Raw genomic sequence first — 15,978 nt, 5'->3', positions numbered from 1 at the left:
TTTTGATAAAAGAAAATATACAAAAAAAAATTAAAGAATTGATAACCAGGTAAGACCTAAATCGACAAGACCACCATGTCAACTTGAATTTTTAACAAAAGTCATTTATTTTTTTAATTTTTTTTTAAACTCATACTGGTTTTGATTCCGGATCAACAGAGTCCATGGTCAACTTCATAGCGTATACGGGTTTTAAAACGCTGCTTATATTTGACCGCGGAGACCCAGAAGCATAAAAAACACGCTTTTGCTTGTTGCCAGGTGATGTTGTAGGGAAATTTGATTTTGATTACCAAATGCACGTTAAAGCGTGGTCGAGTCCAGAAAGTCTCAACAACAGCAACAAATGCTAAAAATAAAAATTATATTAATAAATCGATGAATGTTTGGTTATAATTATATTTGTGTGTAGCCAAGTTTAAAATAAATATTAAATATTTGATTAATCTTATATTAGAATGTTGTTGAAAATTGATGATATCCTAAAAAATATAAGTGGTTTTAGAACAAGATTTATGTTCTAGATAATCGATTAATTTCTTAGTTCTAGCAATCCGATTTATTTTTCATTGTCAAAGTGATTGGTGATTAGTGTTTGATACCAGTAAAAGATTCTTTTTATGGATTTAGAGACTCTATAATGTTTAAGTAAATATTTTTTTAAAAAAAGTAAAATAATATTTTAGAGAAAGACTCTAAAAATAAATGTGTTATAAAGAAAGGAAATTAAAAACTTCTTTTTTTGAATAACCAATGGGTTTTTATAACCTATTTTTATTACCTTAATTTTCTAAATGAGGACCCAAAAGTCACCCTAACGATTGTATTCAAACCTTTTATATGATAAAAGATAAAATATTTTTGATTTAATTAGATAGAAAATATCTATGACTATGTGTGGGTTAAACACTTGGCCAAGCAGAACGTCGAATCTATATGTATTTGGGCTTGGTACTTAACTAAACTCGAGAATGTTAGGTTATCACTTTATCTCTAATTCTTCTATACAAGGATTCATAAAAATAAAACATGTCAATTAATTAAAAATCAAAATAACAAAACAAAACACAAGTAACTTATTTCTATCCCCCAGTATTGATATGAAGAAAGATGCATTGAAATTAACTAAAAGCTATAAACTTTTTTTTGTCATTTAATAAAAAAATCCCAACCAATAAAAATAAAATAGAAATATGCATAGCTTGTCAAAAAAAAATTCATGTTGAATGATTGTTTGGTGAGAAATTTTTTTTAAAAAAAAACTAAAACCCTTTAGGAAAACACAATAGCTCCACGTTCAAAAACATTGTTTACTGAAAATAGTTACTCCTCTATCTAAAAAAAAAATTAACACTAGATTTCAAAGGCATTAAAGTCCTTCCAACACTTGTGTATTTTCAAATTGACCGAAGATAATTAAATATTTTTTTATTTTTATTGCATAGTAAAATGACCAGAATACCTCTCGGATAAGAAAAATCAAACCCGCCATGAAAGGGTATTTTTGTATTTTCACAAAGTTTTTTTTTTTGGCTATTATAATCAAAGTTGAGGGGCACTTTGGTATTTTTTAAAATATGAAAATAAAAATAATTCAAATGAACAATGAAACTACAAAAATACCCTTAAAATAAATAAATAAAATTAAGTCCAAGATCAAGGGGTATTTTAGGATTTTCAGAATTTTTTTTTTATAATTAGAAAGTCAACCCAGTAGCAATTCTGTATTTATCTAAATACAAAAAAAAAAATAGATGGGCATGCGTGTGGCACACTCGAGAGCGTGGTGTGAGAGGCGCCCACGCCTTTCGGGCATTGTATGCGGCGCCTCCCAGTATCCAAAAATATCATTTTGTTGTACCAATAAAAGTTTTGTTGGTGCGACACGTGTCCTAGTTGGTAGTCGAGTTTAATGTCAGTAGGCCTTTATTCTTTTTTTCTTTTCTCTCTCTCCTTCCACAAAAATTATAGCTTGACTCTCTTGGTTGTGGATATTTTTATTTATTTTCAACTTTATCCTTCAATCCTAATTTATCAATTATATTTTCCAATGCGGTCCTCGTTATTTGAATTTCTATTTTTTATACCTGATGATTATTTTGTAAAAGTTTTAGTAGTTTTCAATTTTATCATTCAATTAAAATTAATGAAAATAACAATTTTATCCTTCAATCTCAATTTACCAAATATTATATTCTCAAATGTGGTTCTCGTTCTTTAAATTTTTAATATTTATGTTTGGTTATTTTATAAAATTTTAGTAGTTTTTAATTTTATCATTCAATTCAAATTGATAATATTACTAATAATATTATTTATTGAAAGATCTCTATGGGTATATAAGTATTTTAGAAAATATAGTTTTAACATTAATTTGTTTTTTTTTATATAATTGTAAATTAGAGGAGGGTATGACGTATGATTTACTTTAATGATTGACAAGTATGGTTAGAATTGTCACTTCCATTTTTCACGGATTTTCTCTCCCTCTTGTAAAAGTCATGGCCAGTGGCAACTTTCCTCCTTAAAATCATTATTTCTACAGAGAGAATAATCATTTCTATATTTGTTTTATTACAATAATCTTATGAAAATCTGAAATCAAATTACTACTATATATATATATATATATATTATCACCAATGTTCTTTTCGTAACTCATTGAAAAAATATATATCAATATCCTATACAATTTATATAATTAAAAAATCTTTTTAAAAAATAGTTCTATCTTGATGTTTTTTTTTTAAAAAAATAGTTCACTCTATAAGTGAACATTTGGATGAAATATAAGATTCAAAATTTAATATCTAAAACTATAGTTTTTAAATCTAATATAAGAATGAACTCAGAACAAGATTGAATCACAGAGTTAATTAATATTAGTTTTTTTTTTTGAAAAAAAAAAGAAAAAAGAAAAAAGAGTCCACGATGGAGTTGGAAGAATATAACAACAAAATCCAAACCCAAAATCTAAAATAATTATCATTAAATGTGGCACCAATTTTATGAGGAGAATTTTATATAGAAATTCACACGAAAGAAAGACACCTTCCATTCATTTTTTTTTTGAGACCTTCCATATATTCAGAATTACACGTGCCACAGACAGACCTCTATCTCTATCCCTACGTGTAAGATTTGAAGATTTTCACAATTAAAGGAAAAATTAAAATTCGTTCATATTGTACTATTAATACTTCCAAAAGTTTTTGCATAACTAACTGGGAGTGCGATTGCATTTCAAATAATTTTTCGTGTTAAAATATATTAAAATAATATTTTTTTTATTTTAAAAAAATTATTTTTGACATCAAAATAATTTGAAAACACGAAAAACATATTAATTTGAAGTAAATAAAAAAATAAAAAAGTTTCAAATTTTTTCAAAAACACTTTTGAAATACGAAAACAAATAACTTTGTTGATTCTTATCTATTCATGATGGGAAAAATTACTTTTTTAAAAAGAACTTCTTTTAAATTCATGAGATTTTCTTAGTGCAAGAACAAATTCTAAAATGATCTTTAATAAAATTAATATTAATTTATCATAAATGATAACTATATTCTTTAACATACATGTCTGTATTATTATTATTATTGTTGTTGTTATTATTGTTGTAGTACAACAATTCCGTTATTGTCATTCAATAATTATGAAAACAAAGTATTTTTTAATGTCTCAATATTAATTTTTAAATTTAATAATTTAAATTATATAAGAAAAATAAAATACAATAAATTAAATCGTTATCATTTTATTATATATTAAATTACTCAATTTTAATTTAATGAATATTGAATAAATACAAAAGAATTTTTAAAACACAAATCAATTTGGTAGGTTAATTTAACTGCCGGCGGGTTGATTCGAACTCAACTAACCTAATCCTAATATATATATATATATATATATATATATATATATATATATATATATTATAATTAAAATAATATTATTTTAATTTTTTATTAGCCCGGCCATGTTTTAAAACTACGATACCAATACATATCCTCCTTCCTCCTTCAATTAAAGTCTAAAAAAGTCCCAATTATTAGTATCAAGAAGCAAATTTCATATAAGGTCAGTACCATATTAGAAAAAAAAAGGAAAAAAAGAAAAAGAAAAGGAAAGAGAGAAAGATAAGGTTAGGAGGAGGAGTGTTACTCTCTACTAATAAAGGGGGTTCTTGTTAATCCTCCAACCAAGAAGACATATTTATAGGATAGCCCTCTCCCTCTCCCTGACCTCCTCCTCTCCTCCATCAACATCCACAACCCATCTCCCTCCCTGTCTCTTACACACCCTAATCCCAGATCTCTCTCCAACAATACCAAACATGAAAAACCCGGTTCTTCTTTTGCCTTAGAACTCTCAGATTTCCACAGAAAAAAAAATGTCAGCTATTAAGAGCATAATTAACAGGTCAAGATCACACAGGGTGGTCCAGTACAGCTCAGCACCAGACCTGAGTCTGTTTGGAGGTGGATGTGGTGCAGAAACTACTTCATGTTGGGCTAATTTGCCACAAGAATTATTAAGAGAAGTGCTTATTAGAATAGAAGAATCGGAGAGCAGTTGGCCACCAAGAAAAAATGTGGTGGCTTGTGCTGGGGTTTGTAGGAGTTGGAGAGATATAACTAAAGAGTTAGTTAAAGTCCCTGAACTTTCTGGCAAACTCACTTTCCCGATATCTGTCAAGCAGGTAGCTTTATGTACTTTTGTTTGCTTTAATTCTGAGTTTTTGTAAGTTAATTACAAACGGGATTCATGGTTTTGGTTTCTGTGTTTTGATCTTTAATTTATCTGGGAAAGTGTTTTTTTTTTTTTTAGTTTAGTGATTTGATAATGGATTGATGACGATTTGAATTCATTTCTGGGGTATCTATAGTGGGTTTTAATTGGTCTTGGCTATTGTTAAATGATTGTCATTTTGAATGGATTTATGAGATAAATTTTGTGTCTTGAGATTTATATGTTATTCTTACCTTGCTTTTGTGAAGAATGTTGTTCAGACTTTGGACTTTCGAGTGATGGTTAAGGTTGCAAACTTACAATCAAGTAGAAAATGTTTGGGGCTAAAGATGCAACAGAAGAATTCATTTGTAGACCACGATTTTATTTTTTATTTTTTTCACTGGTGATATTAGATTTGTGGTTTGTTAGATAACTGTGATTTGCTCATCTCCCACAAACCTTTTTTCTAATTGATTACGATTTAGGCAGGTTGAGTGGGAAATGGTATGTCTGGTAAACGATGAGCAGTGGTGTTTATTGAAATCTCGCTTGTTTAGGATATTTCTATGCTTGGGTTTTCAACCATTTCGTCCAAATACTAATTACAATGACAAGGGATTTGGGACCGCGTGTTTTCAGAATAAGACAATTCCACTACCTTCTGCAAGTTTTAGGGAGGAACTTACTCGAAAACACCCTTAAAAGAGTAGGGCATTCCCTGTTGGACCTCCTTTTGCTTCGATGGTCCACAATGATGAATAGCTTCCACTTTTGTGTAGTGATGCTGATTTTGTTTCTTCTTTGATATCTAAATTTCTTCACCATGGTTCAACGTCTGTAACTATTATGCCCTGTGGTAAATACATTGGATTGATGGTAGTGGTGACAACCCTCCAATTGATTTAACGGCGGCATGATTCTGATATGGAATTGGCGTTATTGTTTGTAATTTGGGAATTTTTTGCCTGGCCACCTCATGAGTCTGGGTTTCACGATTGGTTTGTTCTTTTCTCCTCTTGGAACTCCTTTCGTGCATTGTCTCATTCGATTCTTATTGTTTGCAGCCTGGTCCAAGGGATTTTCTCCTTCAGTGCTTCATAAAGCGGTGCAGATCCGCTCAAACATACCGTCTTTATCTTGGTCTAAATAATGGTGAGTAGGATCTTAATGGTGGTCAATATGTTCCTAAGTTGCCCATGTAGCGAACTAGATTCATGGTTCACATTATCCGTGCATCGTTGTTAGTCCTTTTTTTTTTTTAGATTGTTTGCTGAGGCAGTCAATTTGACTGACCACTGAATTTTAAGAGGGGCTGGCTTTTTACTGGTAGCTTTTTGAGCTTTGGAGAATTTAACTTTTTGAATTTGTTTGTTTCTTAACACAGCATTAACTGAAGACGGGAAGTTCCTTCTTGCTGCGCGCAAGTGTAGACGCCCCACCTGCACGGATTATATCATTTCTCTAGATACTGATGATATGTCAAAGGGAAGCAATGCTTATGTTGGGAAACTTAGGTATGATATAATTGGCCTGCAGAATGAGTTTTCTTAGCTCTCTTACTGGCTGGAATCTTTAACATTTTCTCTCCTTCTGTGAAGATCCAATTTTCTCGGAACCAAGTTCACGGTCTTTGATGGACAGCCCCCTCATGCTGGAGCCAAGATGACAAAAAGTCGCTCCTCAAGGCTAGTAAATTTGAAACAAGTTTCTCCAAGAGTCCCTACTGGCAATTACCCAGTGGCTAGCATCTCATATGAATTGAATGTATTGGGTTCCAGGTAAAGATTTAGGCACATCCGACAATTTACAGACTTGTCTTTGGAAATAAGTGAATGGATTGCTATCTCCTTCCTGTTTTGGCCGTTTCCATCAAATAAAATTGTGATCTGCATTAATTTTTTGGACCATGAATCACTAAGCATGCGTTCCTAGAAGCTTAGCTAATTATTTTAAAACTCTCACATATCAAGCAGGGGTCCTAGGAGAATGCATTGCATTATGGATGCCATCCCCGCTTCTGCCATTGAACCTGGTGGAATAGCTCCCACACAGACCGAGTTTTCTCATCACAATGTAGATTTCTTACCATCACTGCCCTTTTTCCGGTCAAAGTCAAGCCGAGTTGAGAGCTTTCAATCAGGATCCTTGTCCAGTCAGAGAGAACGAGCTTTGGTGCTGAAAAACAAGGCTCCAAGGTGGCATGAACAGCTCCAGTGTTGGTGTTTAAACTTCCATGGACGGGTTACAGTTGCTTCAGTGAAAAACTTTCAGTTGGTTGTTTCCCCAGAAAATGGACCAGCTGGGCCAGAACATGAGAATATCATCCTCCAATTTGGCAAAGTTGGAAAGGATTTGTTTACCATGGATTACCGCTATCCAATCTCCGCATTCCAAGCATTTGCACTGTGCCTCAGTAGCTTTGACACCAAAATAGCTTGTGAATGATGACTCATGATTGAGCAGGTTTGAATTTGCCTCTCTTAGAAATTGACACTTATTGGACCCTGATTTTGTTATAATTTATTGAATTGCAAAAGAAAATCTGAACCTTCCAGAACCATGATTTTATTGGAGCATAGTATAAGCTGCAAAAGGACCCTGCTCCGCTGCACAAGTATGAAATGTAATCCTGAAAGTAACAACAAAGGCATGTGTCCTTTTGTTCATGTCATGGATATTTTATTACTAGGTAATAGGTGGTCTCTTGGAATTGGATTGTCGAACTAGCCAAAACTTTTAAATGATTGACCTTTAAACCAGAGTCACCTTAACTGGGCTGCTAAAAGAATGACACCCTTTCTTCTGCGTGTGTGTGTGTGTGGGGGGGGGGGGGGGCGTTGTTTACATGTTGCCTTTCTTTCTTTTCCACCTCTTTAACTTAGTCTCCTGCTCTTCAAAAGCCTTATTGGCTTTCCTGAATGCAATTGCTTAATGCTGTAGAAGCTTGATCGGAGGCATCTCTTTATTGAAGATTAGTATCGGGGCTATATGTCCAGTGATGGGTCTTTAGTGCCACCTGCAAGCAGCCTTTTTCCTGGCCATCAACAAGTTTCGGTCTGTCATGCATGTCCAGGTGGGATGGAGTTTTCTCTGTTGATGGCGGTGCAATAAAGTTTGTGGGGGTGACGGATATGCAAATGAAATGCAGATATGCTGCTTGCTTGTTTGAAGGTTTTGATATGATGGCGTGGATTCTAACTCCTATCAAGATGTAGAAAGAGATGTGGCATTTATAATTTAGGACCGGAAGTGTCATCTATAATGCTGTGTGTATATATATTTTACTCAGCGTTTTCTTATCTTTTTATTTTATTTTCTCCTGTTTGCCTTCTTTCTTTCCCTTTAACTTCTTTTTATTTATTTCGTGGCCGTGTAGCTATTTGTCACTTTAATTATTTGTTGAGACTCAAGATGCAAACTTTACTTGCTTATTTGTTTCCCTATCCAGAAAAGAACCCTAAAATAATATATATATATATATATATATATATATATATATATATAAGGCTAAATTTTTGAAAGAACCCAAAATAAAAAAAATAAAAAATCAACAAGAAAATAAAAACAAAACCCCCAAAATCTTAAAGCATTTAGAATCATTTGAAATAAAAAAAACTACTCGAAACTGAGTTTTGTTTTGATTATAGTTTTGAAAATGTTTTTTTAATCAACAAACATTATAATTATAATTTTTCATTTTGTATGAGTTATACTTTTACTGAGAATTCTTTTAAATTTTAATTACAAAAAAGCTTATTTTGTTTTTTTTTAAATATCTTTTTAAATATAATCACAGAAACTACCGGAATGCCTAAGACAAGCAACTAGTACTTCATATCTCTAATAAAAAAAACAGAGGGTGTTTTTCTTTAGGAGTTGGTTTATACCTAAAAAATTAAAAAAAAATATCCCTTAAAATTGAAGTTGGTCAAAAAGGTTTTGACATTTAGGGCTTTAAAACTCTTTATAGTTTACGCAGGCAGAGCTCAGCTTTGCATACTCACACCATAAACAAGGTGGTGGTTGCCATTAGTCATGTTGCGTTTATACCATCTTCGCTACTATCCTGATCGACAAAAACAGGATGGAAGAAAAAACAATCAAAATTATATTACAGTTCCATCTTGAATAACAGAGTTCTTTAATATGACCGTAACACCAGATCGGATGTAGAAGCCTTCCATGGATCTATCGGCCTCTTGTATGCCCTGAAAAATCCGTTCACAAACAAGAACTGGCAACTAGTAAGCAAGCTTTTCGACCAAAACTGTTTGATAAATGACAATTTCTTGATACAGTTGCCAAAAAACTCAGGGGGTAAGCAATTGAATCACTGACGATTTAAGTTTTTCCGACATTTAAATTTTTGAATTAAGATGATTATTCTCATCAAATTCTTAACGATAAAGCAATCTATTTATTCTATCTAATTGAATTAACACAAGTTAAATGAAAGATAAAATCATTTTTTGTTGAAACATACCTCTGAATTTGCAATAACGACATTCTTCCCAATTCTGGCATTTTTATCGATTATGCATTCTCTGCAAAACAAAATCGTTCATGCTCTAAGAGACAACAAGAAACATGAAACAGTTCCATTTAGCGCGTTCAGAAGACAAGAAAGGTTTCATATAAGCTTGTTCTCACTTGATTTTTGTGTTTTCTCCTATCCCAACCGGTACACTTCCTTCAGCAACCACTGATGCCACTTCAGCTTCCGTTTCATAAAAGTCAGCACCAAGCATTACTGTATCCTTCATTTATTTGGCCATCACAGAAAATAAGTTTACATGGGAACATGTGTCCGCTCAGAACAATATTAGCACACAACAGAAATAGCAGAACTGCGATGCTAGTATGTTAAAACTTGGCTTTGCTCGGAGGGTCAATCCAATAACATGCCAACCCGAAGCCTAGCTTTGGTCGGTTTCATGCCGAACTTATTTTTTTAATCAAAATATTCAAAACAACGTTGTTTTGATGTTTTTTTTTAATATTTAAAACTCAAGTAAATCTACCGACCCATGAGTTGAGCTGCCGAATACACGCCATAAGTCTCGGGCCAGGTCAGAAGTCAAGTTGGTCTTATAACTGTGTTTTCAGAAACTAGCTCATAGATGCTATAATTGAAATAATATTATTGTGTGCAAACCTGTAAGTGGGCATTTGAGTTTATTCGAGATCGGATACCAATTACACTGTGTTCGATGAAGCAGTTGTTTAAGAAACTTCCATGAGATATGATTGAATCAACTATCTGCATGAAAAAAAAAATTGGGATAAAATGACAATGCATCCGTTTACTTTACCTTATAGCAGCGTAGCACAAGTAACATCAGGAGAACACTTGAACTGTAACTTGTCGATTAGGGAGCTTTAAGAGGCAACATGAACGCCCTTCTACTAACCTTGCTACTGTCAATCTTGGATGGGGGTAGGTTTCTTCGTGATGTATACATTGGCTTTGCTGCATCATAGAAACTAAACCTTGGAGGCTGAAAAGTTATTAAGACAGCATCATCATGTCTCAGTCATGAATATCAGTAAATCACCAGTAATGCTACAGGCATTCAGCAGCAAAGCAGCACAGTTTGCATTATTTCTAGATTGTATTGTAAGATACTATCACTCATAGCCTTGATAAATTTCTTGTTTTTGCTGCTTTGATATATAGAATCGTCAAGTTATGATTACTATTTTCTTGAATTTACTTCTCCCAGTCCAAATGTAGCCTATTTGTGCCCAAAAAGATTAGGAAAAGTGTGGAGATTTGTTCAGGTACTTACATGCTCAGTGAGGGCAAGATTTGCTGCAAAGAAGGATCTGATGGTTCCTATGTCTTCCCAATAATCATTGAAGAGATACGCCTGCTCAGAGTCAACATTTTTTTAGAAACAATAGTGATTTGTTGCGTTTGGTTAGTGTCTAGAATAGAAAAGATAGTTATAAAAAAGATAGAAAAATATTTTATTAAAGAGACAGAGACGAAACTTAAAATAAATTGATTTTTAAAATAATTTTAAAGTGAATTTTCTGTTTTGAAAGTATAGTAAAACATGTCTATCTATCACTACTATCTGGTATTCCTACTATTTCCGTCTCTTTGATCCTGAGACAATAACGAAACCCTAAATGTGCATGAGTGTTCATTACATGTAAATATAGAGGCATATTCTCTTGAGACATTGGAGGTGAATACCTTGGGGTGCTCTAACAATGGTTTTGAAACTGATCCAAGTCAAACTCCAGAAGAATTCAGTACATACCTTCATATAAAATTCTTTTGCCGAAGCTGGAATTATCTCTGATCCAAAGTCATTTGCAGTTGGAAAACGCCACCTGACTCAACAACAATTTGTAGCACTCAGTAGTCCTTTACTCATGATAGGTATAGCGTATGTTTGTGTGCATGTTTACATGAAAGAGCATCGATTTTTCTTTTCTTTCCTTTTCTTGTTATTAAATCCTGGTAAAGTCACACGAAAATATAAAAATAACTACAAATGCTCGACATCTGACGATCACTGATAATGCAAATGGCTAGAAGTACCTTAAAAGGTTCAAAAGTATCTCCTTCTTGAAGACATACACTCCCATTGAAGCAATGTATGGTTTCTTTAAAGCTTCTTCCTTCGAAAGCCCCAATACTGTCGTATCGACTTCCTGAAGTGTAAGTAAATGTAGCGTAAGCATAAGTGCTTAACCACTCAGATTTATAGGTTTGTTCAGCAATGCAAAATCTGAAACTTACCATTGCCTTCAGGTCAACCCCCTTCGGTTTTTCACTGAATGAAAGGACTCTCCCCTTATTGTCAATCTTCATGAGACCAAAATCTGAGGCCCGGCTATCATGTAAATATTGGAAAGTCTCAAAAACACGATCCATCAACTTTGAACATGAACTCAGATATTAAATTTGCCATTAGTAGATATAAGCAAAGTGACAACAGGGTAAATATCAGAGTTGAGTCCCCTGAAATGAGAAATTGCTATTGTAAGAGCTTAGCTTGGATTAAACTTATGCAGACCTATCATCCATCGGTAGACAAGAGAGAGTAATATCTGCACCACCCTGCCGATGATTCTGGAAACCAGAGACTAACATTAATGTCTGATACTTATAGATTAAGTAGAACTTGATTTCCACACTCAATTTTAGTGAATAAAAACCATGTCAAGTGAAATGTACTTCTTCTCACCTGCACAAAGTCCATGTAGTCCATTCGATACAAGTGATCTCCAGAAAGAATTAGCACATCCTCAATCTCCTTGCTTCTTGGGCCCTTTGAAGTTAAAGTACATAGTCAAAACATATGTGTAACATCCTGAAAAGTTTTAGATTTGTTCTAAAATCACCAAATTCAGGATACGGGAAGATAGCAGAGACAAAAGTATAAATTTCTTAGCAGCGATTTTTCATTTAGGTAAAGTCTCAATGGTCGATAAACAAGAGGCAAGTTGTAATTTTATCTTCCAAGGCAACATGAGTTACGATATGGCCATAAACCTTCCAGTTGAAGTGTTTCATATAATGGAGTTACAGCTTCTTCCACTATTGGAACTTAAAGGATTCATATTATCCGAGGGAGAAAAGAAATCTCAAAAAACAAGGAGGCACGAAGGATAGTCGCTGGCTCAAAAACTGGTTATTGTGTAATCTCTTGCTACTTCTGTTCTGCCTCTGCTTCGATGCAATACATACTAACCTGTTGTTTCTATATACAGCATTCCTTATGAAATACTCTTCATCTTCTTTTGATGTAATAATCAAACGTTTATAAACAGCATGCAGGCTAGTTTATGCAACAAAAAGGCGAGAAAAAGAAAATGTGGATATGTCCTCGACTCAGTGAATCACCCTAATTCCCTTAAAGGATTCTGAGAATGGAAAGCCTTACTGGCAATCTGTGCTGTTTAAGTTTCCAACTAAACCGGTACGTGCTCGTGGTAGAGATTAGAAATTTATTGTAGCACCAGGTATCCTCTATTTTTTAACCTTCCTAGTCCTCTTCTGTACGTTTTCATATTGTAACAGGGAAGCATTGCATTGCCTGTGGTTTGAGTTGATTTCAAGCTAGTAGGATTTCACGTGCAGATTACATCTAATATATAAATGATTACCTCAAAAAGCCAATGAAATTGCCGCACAGCATCAGCGGTGCCCTGGAACCACTTTTTACCTGCCTCTCCAGGAGTTTGAGTAGCTGCCAGGGCCTGATGACAGAGAAACAAACTTTGACTGACTTTTTATAACATAAATTTTATTCCCATTTCATCAGAACATTGGCAAGCAAAGCATTTCTATGCTTGACTTTATAGACAGTAATCACTTGCTATAAAGTAAAAGGAGAAAAATAAAAAAAAACAAAGTAGTTACCTCTACAAAACCATCTCCAAAACTGACTCCATTACCGAGGTTGTAGGCACGAGCAAGATGCCTATTTAGTGATGCTGAGTTGTATTGAGTGAGGATGTATACCTTGTTGATTCCACTGTTGATGCAGTTGCTCATTGGCACATCTATCAGTCTGTATGAACCTCCGATTGGGACCTACAGATATCAACAGTATATATCCAACTATGGTATCAAACCATATATTTTCAACTATAAGCCTGCTCTTTCAAATTTGATAGCCCCACAAAACTTAACGAATAGGAGATGGCTCCCACGAAGTGTATGTCAAATTTAATACACATGAAGTCGATGACGATGAAAAATGTGATAAAGAGAAAGGCTTACAGCAGGTTTGGCTCGGCGCTTTGTCAGAGGGAAAAGACGAGTACCGGCTCCTCCACCAAGAATAACAGCCACGACTGTCCGTGGATCCCTTTTTTCCATCTCTAGGTCCCTCAACTGCGTAGTGCGATAGCCAAATGCATTAACTATTAATTGGAAAACAAGTTTATATATGTGTGTGTGTGTGTTTGCTAAATTAAGAAAGGCGTAGCTTAATTAATGAGCTAACCCTGGACTCCATTGCTACATCAGTAGTAAGAGACATGCAAACTTGTTGCTTAGGAATTCTAACAGCAAGAGTACTAGTTCCTTGATGAAGTTGGTTTAACTTCAACTTATTTCCCATCAACTCTCCATTGCCAAACTTCACAAGTCTCGAGCAATATCTCCTCACTCCCAATCCTCTGGCGCCATGCAACTGGCCAGCAGCTGCAGCTGAGAGGGAGAACCGGACATCGGCAGAGACTGTCATTTTCTCTGAAACTCAAGGAGGAAACTGGAATGCAAAATCAGTAAAGAGCTTGCATGTGATGCTTGCAAGTGCAGGCCATTTCGAGGGTCCTGAGTAATGTGGAGTCTTCTCTTTTGTATGAGGCTTGAGAGGGGGAGTTGCTTGCATGGACTGCTTGCTATTGGAGGATTGATGCCACGTTATCCAAAACCAATAGCATCCACCAATTTTTCCGTGCTTGTATCTGGGAGGATTTTCTTGTAATTCCTAGAATGTCCATTGCATCCACCAATAATCACGAACCCGAGGGATATTCCATAGTTTCTGCTGCTTTAAAGATTTTTGGTCTACGTGAAAGCTAGACCATGAAATGATTAACGGTTTTCTTTTATCGATTATTTGAATTTTCCTCTCAAAATTAAATAAAATTGACCCCTAACAATGTAGGTGGAAGCACAACAGCAAGCATAGAAAAGTAGAAAATAGATTTAAATAGGATTAGAATACAAAAAAAAAAAACTCTAAAATCTTATTTTTATTTTTGAATATTAATATGGCCATGTTTATCTCTCTAGAAAATTTAAAATTTTTTATATAGGCATGAAACAGAACTTTAAATATAGAAAAAAAATCATCATTTCTTACCATATGACCATCATTTCTTCCTTTTTTTTTTTGTGTAAATGATGTTCATGGTCATGAAATATAGTAAAGAGGAAACATAAAAAATCGATCATAATAAATTTTTAACTGCACTAATTAGAGCTAAGTCAACTCAGAATATCCTATCAAACTCGCAGTCAAGATCATATGATTGAAATAAAATGATAAAAAAAAATAGGATTATAAAGCTTTATTTAAAAAAAAAAACATGTTAACTTTTCAAACTCGTGACCTGAGTCATTAAACCCAAAATACCAAATCTGAAAAAATCATGAAGTTTGATTCTCAATCAATTAAATATTGAAGGATAAAATTGGAAAAAATATTTTTAATTATACAAAATAATTTTAAAAAATAGAAATTAAAAAAATAAGGATCAAAGTTAAAATACAAAATAAATTTCATATTTAATTGAATGATGAAATTGAAAAAAGCAAATCAATTTACTAAAAGGAATTTTTTTTTGAATAAAAAAAATAAGGATCAAGATTGACATAAAAAAATAATAACAATATTGTAATTAAATGGTGAAATTGAAAAGAATAATAACTTTTACAAAATTGTCAAGAAAAAAAATAGAAATCAAAACTAGATTGAAAAATAGAATACCATCAATTTGAATTGAAGGATGAAATTGAAAATCACTAAAATTTTACAAAATGTTAAAGGAAAAAAAAATTCAAAGAATGAGGACCACAATGGAGAATATAATATTTAGTAAACTGAGATTGAGGGATGGAATTGAAAACAAATAAAATTTCTACAAAATGACCAATACAAAAAAATTAAAAATCAAAAGAAAAAGGATTGAAGGTGAAATACCAACAATTAGAAGGGCCAAATTGTAATTTTTTGGGAATGAAAGAGAGAAAAAGAAGAAAAACAAATGCCCATTATCACCAAATCAAACCATCATCAATGACACACGCCGCACCAACAGAAAGAAGATACAGAAGTGTTTTCAATTATATGCTAGAAGAATATTTTTAAATGTCATAAGACGCTGCACGGGCCATGGGCCATTAGAGCTTAGAAGGGCTTGGGCACCTCCCAACCTTTTGTTTTTTTTTATTTAGCCAAATATGAAATTAACTCTGAATTAAATTTATAATTACAAAAAAAATATTGTGAAAAAACAAAAATACCACTTGATCTCAAACTTTTTTTCCCCTTTAATTCATTGTTTTACTTTGCAATTTAATTATTTATTATTTTTTTCTATTTGGAAAATATCAAATTGTTCCCTAACTTAAATTTTAATAATCAAAAAACAATATTGAAAACACGAAAATACTCTTTGATATAATTTTTAAATTTTTTACTTCTAATGGTATTCTGGTTGTTTGACTGCGCAATTAATATAAGAAAATACTTATTTGTCCTA

General features: G+C 33.0%; 2 protein-coding genes across 6 annotated transcripts; one reads left to right on the top strand and one right to left on the bottom strand.

Annotated features, from left to right (window-relative positions):
* The first annotated feature begins 4,136 nt into the window (after positions 1–4,136).
* On the top strand, positions 4,137–8,171 carry LOC18101703 (tubby-like F-box protein 3). 5 transcript variants are annotated; one of them, XM_024607255.2, is made up of 6 exons: positions 4,137–4,708; positions 5,805–5,892; positions 6,125–6,254; positions 6,339–6,518; positions 6,714–7,203; positions 7,814–8,171. In XM_024607255.2, the coding sequence occupies exons 1-5, from the start codon at positions 4,400–4,402 to the stop codon at positions 7,183–7,185; spliced, it is 1,179 nt and encodes a 392-aa protein (XP_024463023.2). In that variant the 5' UTR covers positions 4,137–4,399; the 3' UTR covers positions 7,186–7,203; positions 7,814–8,171. The 5 variants fall into 5 exon arrangements, with proteins under 5 accessions (XP_024463023.2, XP_024463022.2, XP_024463021.2 ...); XM_024607254.2 differs by having other exon boundaries at positions 7,717–8,171; XM_024607253.2 differs by having other exon boundaries at positions 7,712–8,171.
* Positions 8,172–8,731: 560 nt separating this feature from the next.
* LOC7469083 (glucose-1-phosphate adenylyltransferase large subunit 3, chloroplastic/amyloplastic) lies at positions 8,732–14,132 on the bottom strand. The gene is made up of 15 exons (XM_002311766.4): positions 13,710–14,132; positions 13,484–13,597; positions 13,121–13,294; positions 12,865–12,957; positions 11,943–12,026; positions 11,772–11,827; positions 11,495–11,588; positions 11,294–11,406; positions 11,010–11,082; positions 10,530–10,610; positions 10,152–10,238; positions 9,896–10,000; positions 9,391–9,497; positions 9,224–9,284; positions 8,732–8,948 (listed from the first exon to the last, which is right to left on the bottom strand). Exons 1-15 carry the CDS (start codon positions 13,950–13,952, stop codon positions 8,847–8,849), a joined length of 1,587 nt encoding a protein of 528 aa, XP_002311802.1. The 5' UTR covers positions 13,953–14,132; the 3' UTR covers positions 8,732–8,846.
* Positions 14,133–15,978: the final 1,846 nt, after the last annotated feature.

The sequence above is a fragment of the Populus trichocarpa genome, chromosome 8 (genome assembly GCF_000002775.5).
Source record: "Populus trichocarpa isolate Nisqually-1 chromosome 8, P.trichocarpa_v4.1, whole genome shotgun sequence".
In the NCBI taxonomy this organism is placed as follows: domain Eukaryota; kingdom Viridiplantae; phylum Streptophyta; class Magnoliopsida; order Malpighiales; family Salicaceae; genus Populus; species Populus trichocarpa.
Note: the sequence above shows the minus strand (reverse complement) of the source record. Positions and strands in the feature narration are given on the sequence as shown.

Bases quoted from the DNA above. Each gene is read 5' to 3' on its own strand.
- LOC18101703 (XM_024607255.2), top strand. From the start codon at position 4,400: ATGTCAGCTATTAAGAGCATAATTAACAGGTCAAGATCACACAGGGTG. The intron at 4,709-5,804 runs GTAGCTTTATGT...TATTGTTTGCAG, and splicing joins TCCCGATATCTGTCAAGCAG to CCTGGTCCAAGGGATTTTCT. The intron at 6,519-6,713 runs GTAAAGATTTAG...CATATCAAGCAG, and splicing joins TTGAATGTATTGGGTTCCAG to GGGTCCTAGGAGAATGCATT.
- LOC7469083 (XM_002311766.4), bottom strand. From the start codon at position 13,952: ATGACAGTCTCTGCCGATGTCCGGTTCTCCCTCTCAGCTGCAGCTGCT. The intron at 11,589-11,771 runs GTCTGCATAAGT...TTTACATGATAG, and splicing joins TGTCTACCGATGGATGATAG to CCGGGCCTCAGATTTTGGTC. The intron at 9,285-9,390 runs GTGAGAACAAGC...TTTGTTTTGCAG, and splicing joins GGAGAAAACACAAAAATCAA to AGAATGCATAATCGATAAAA.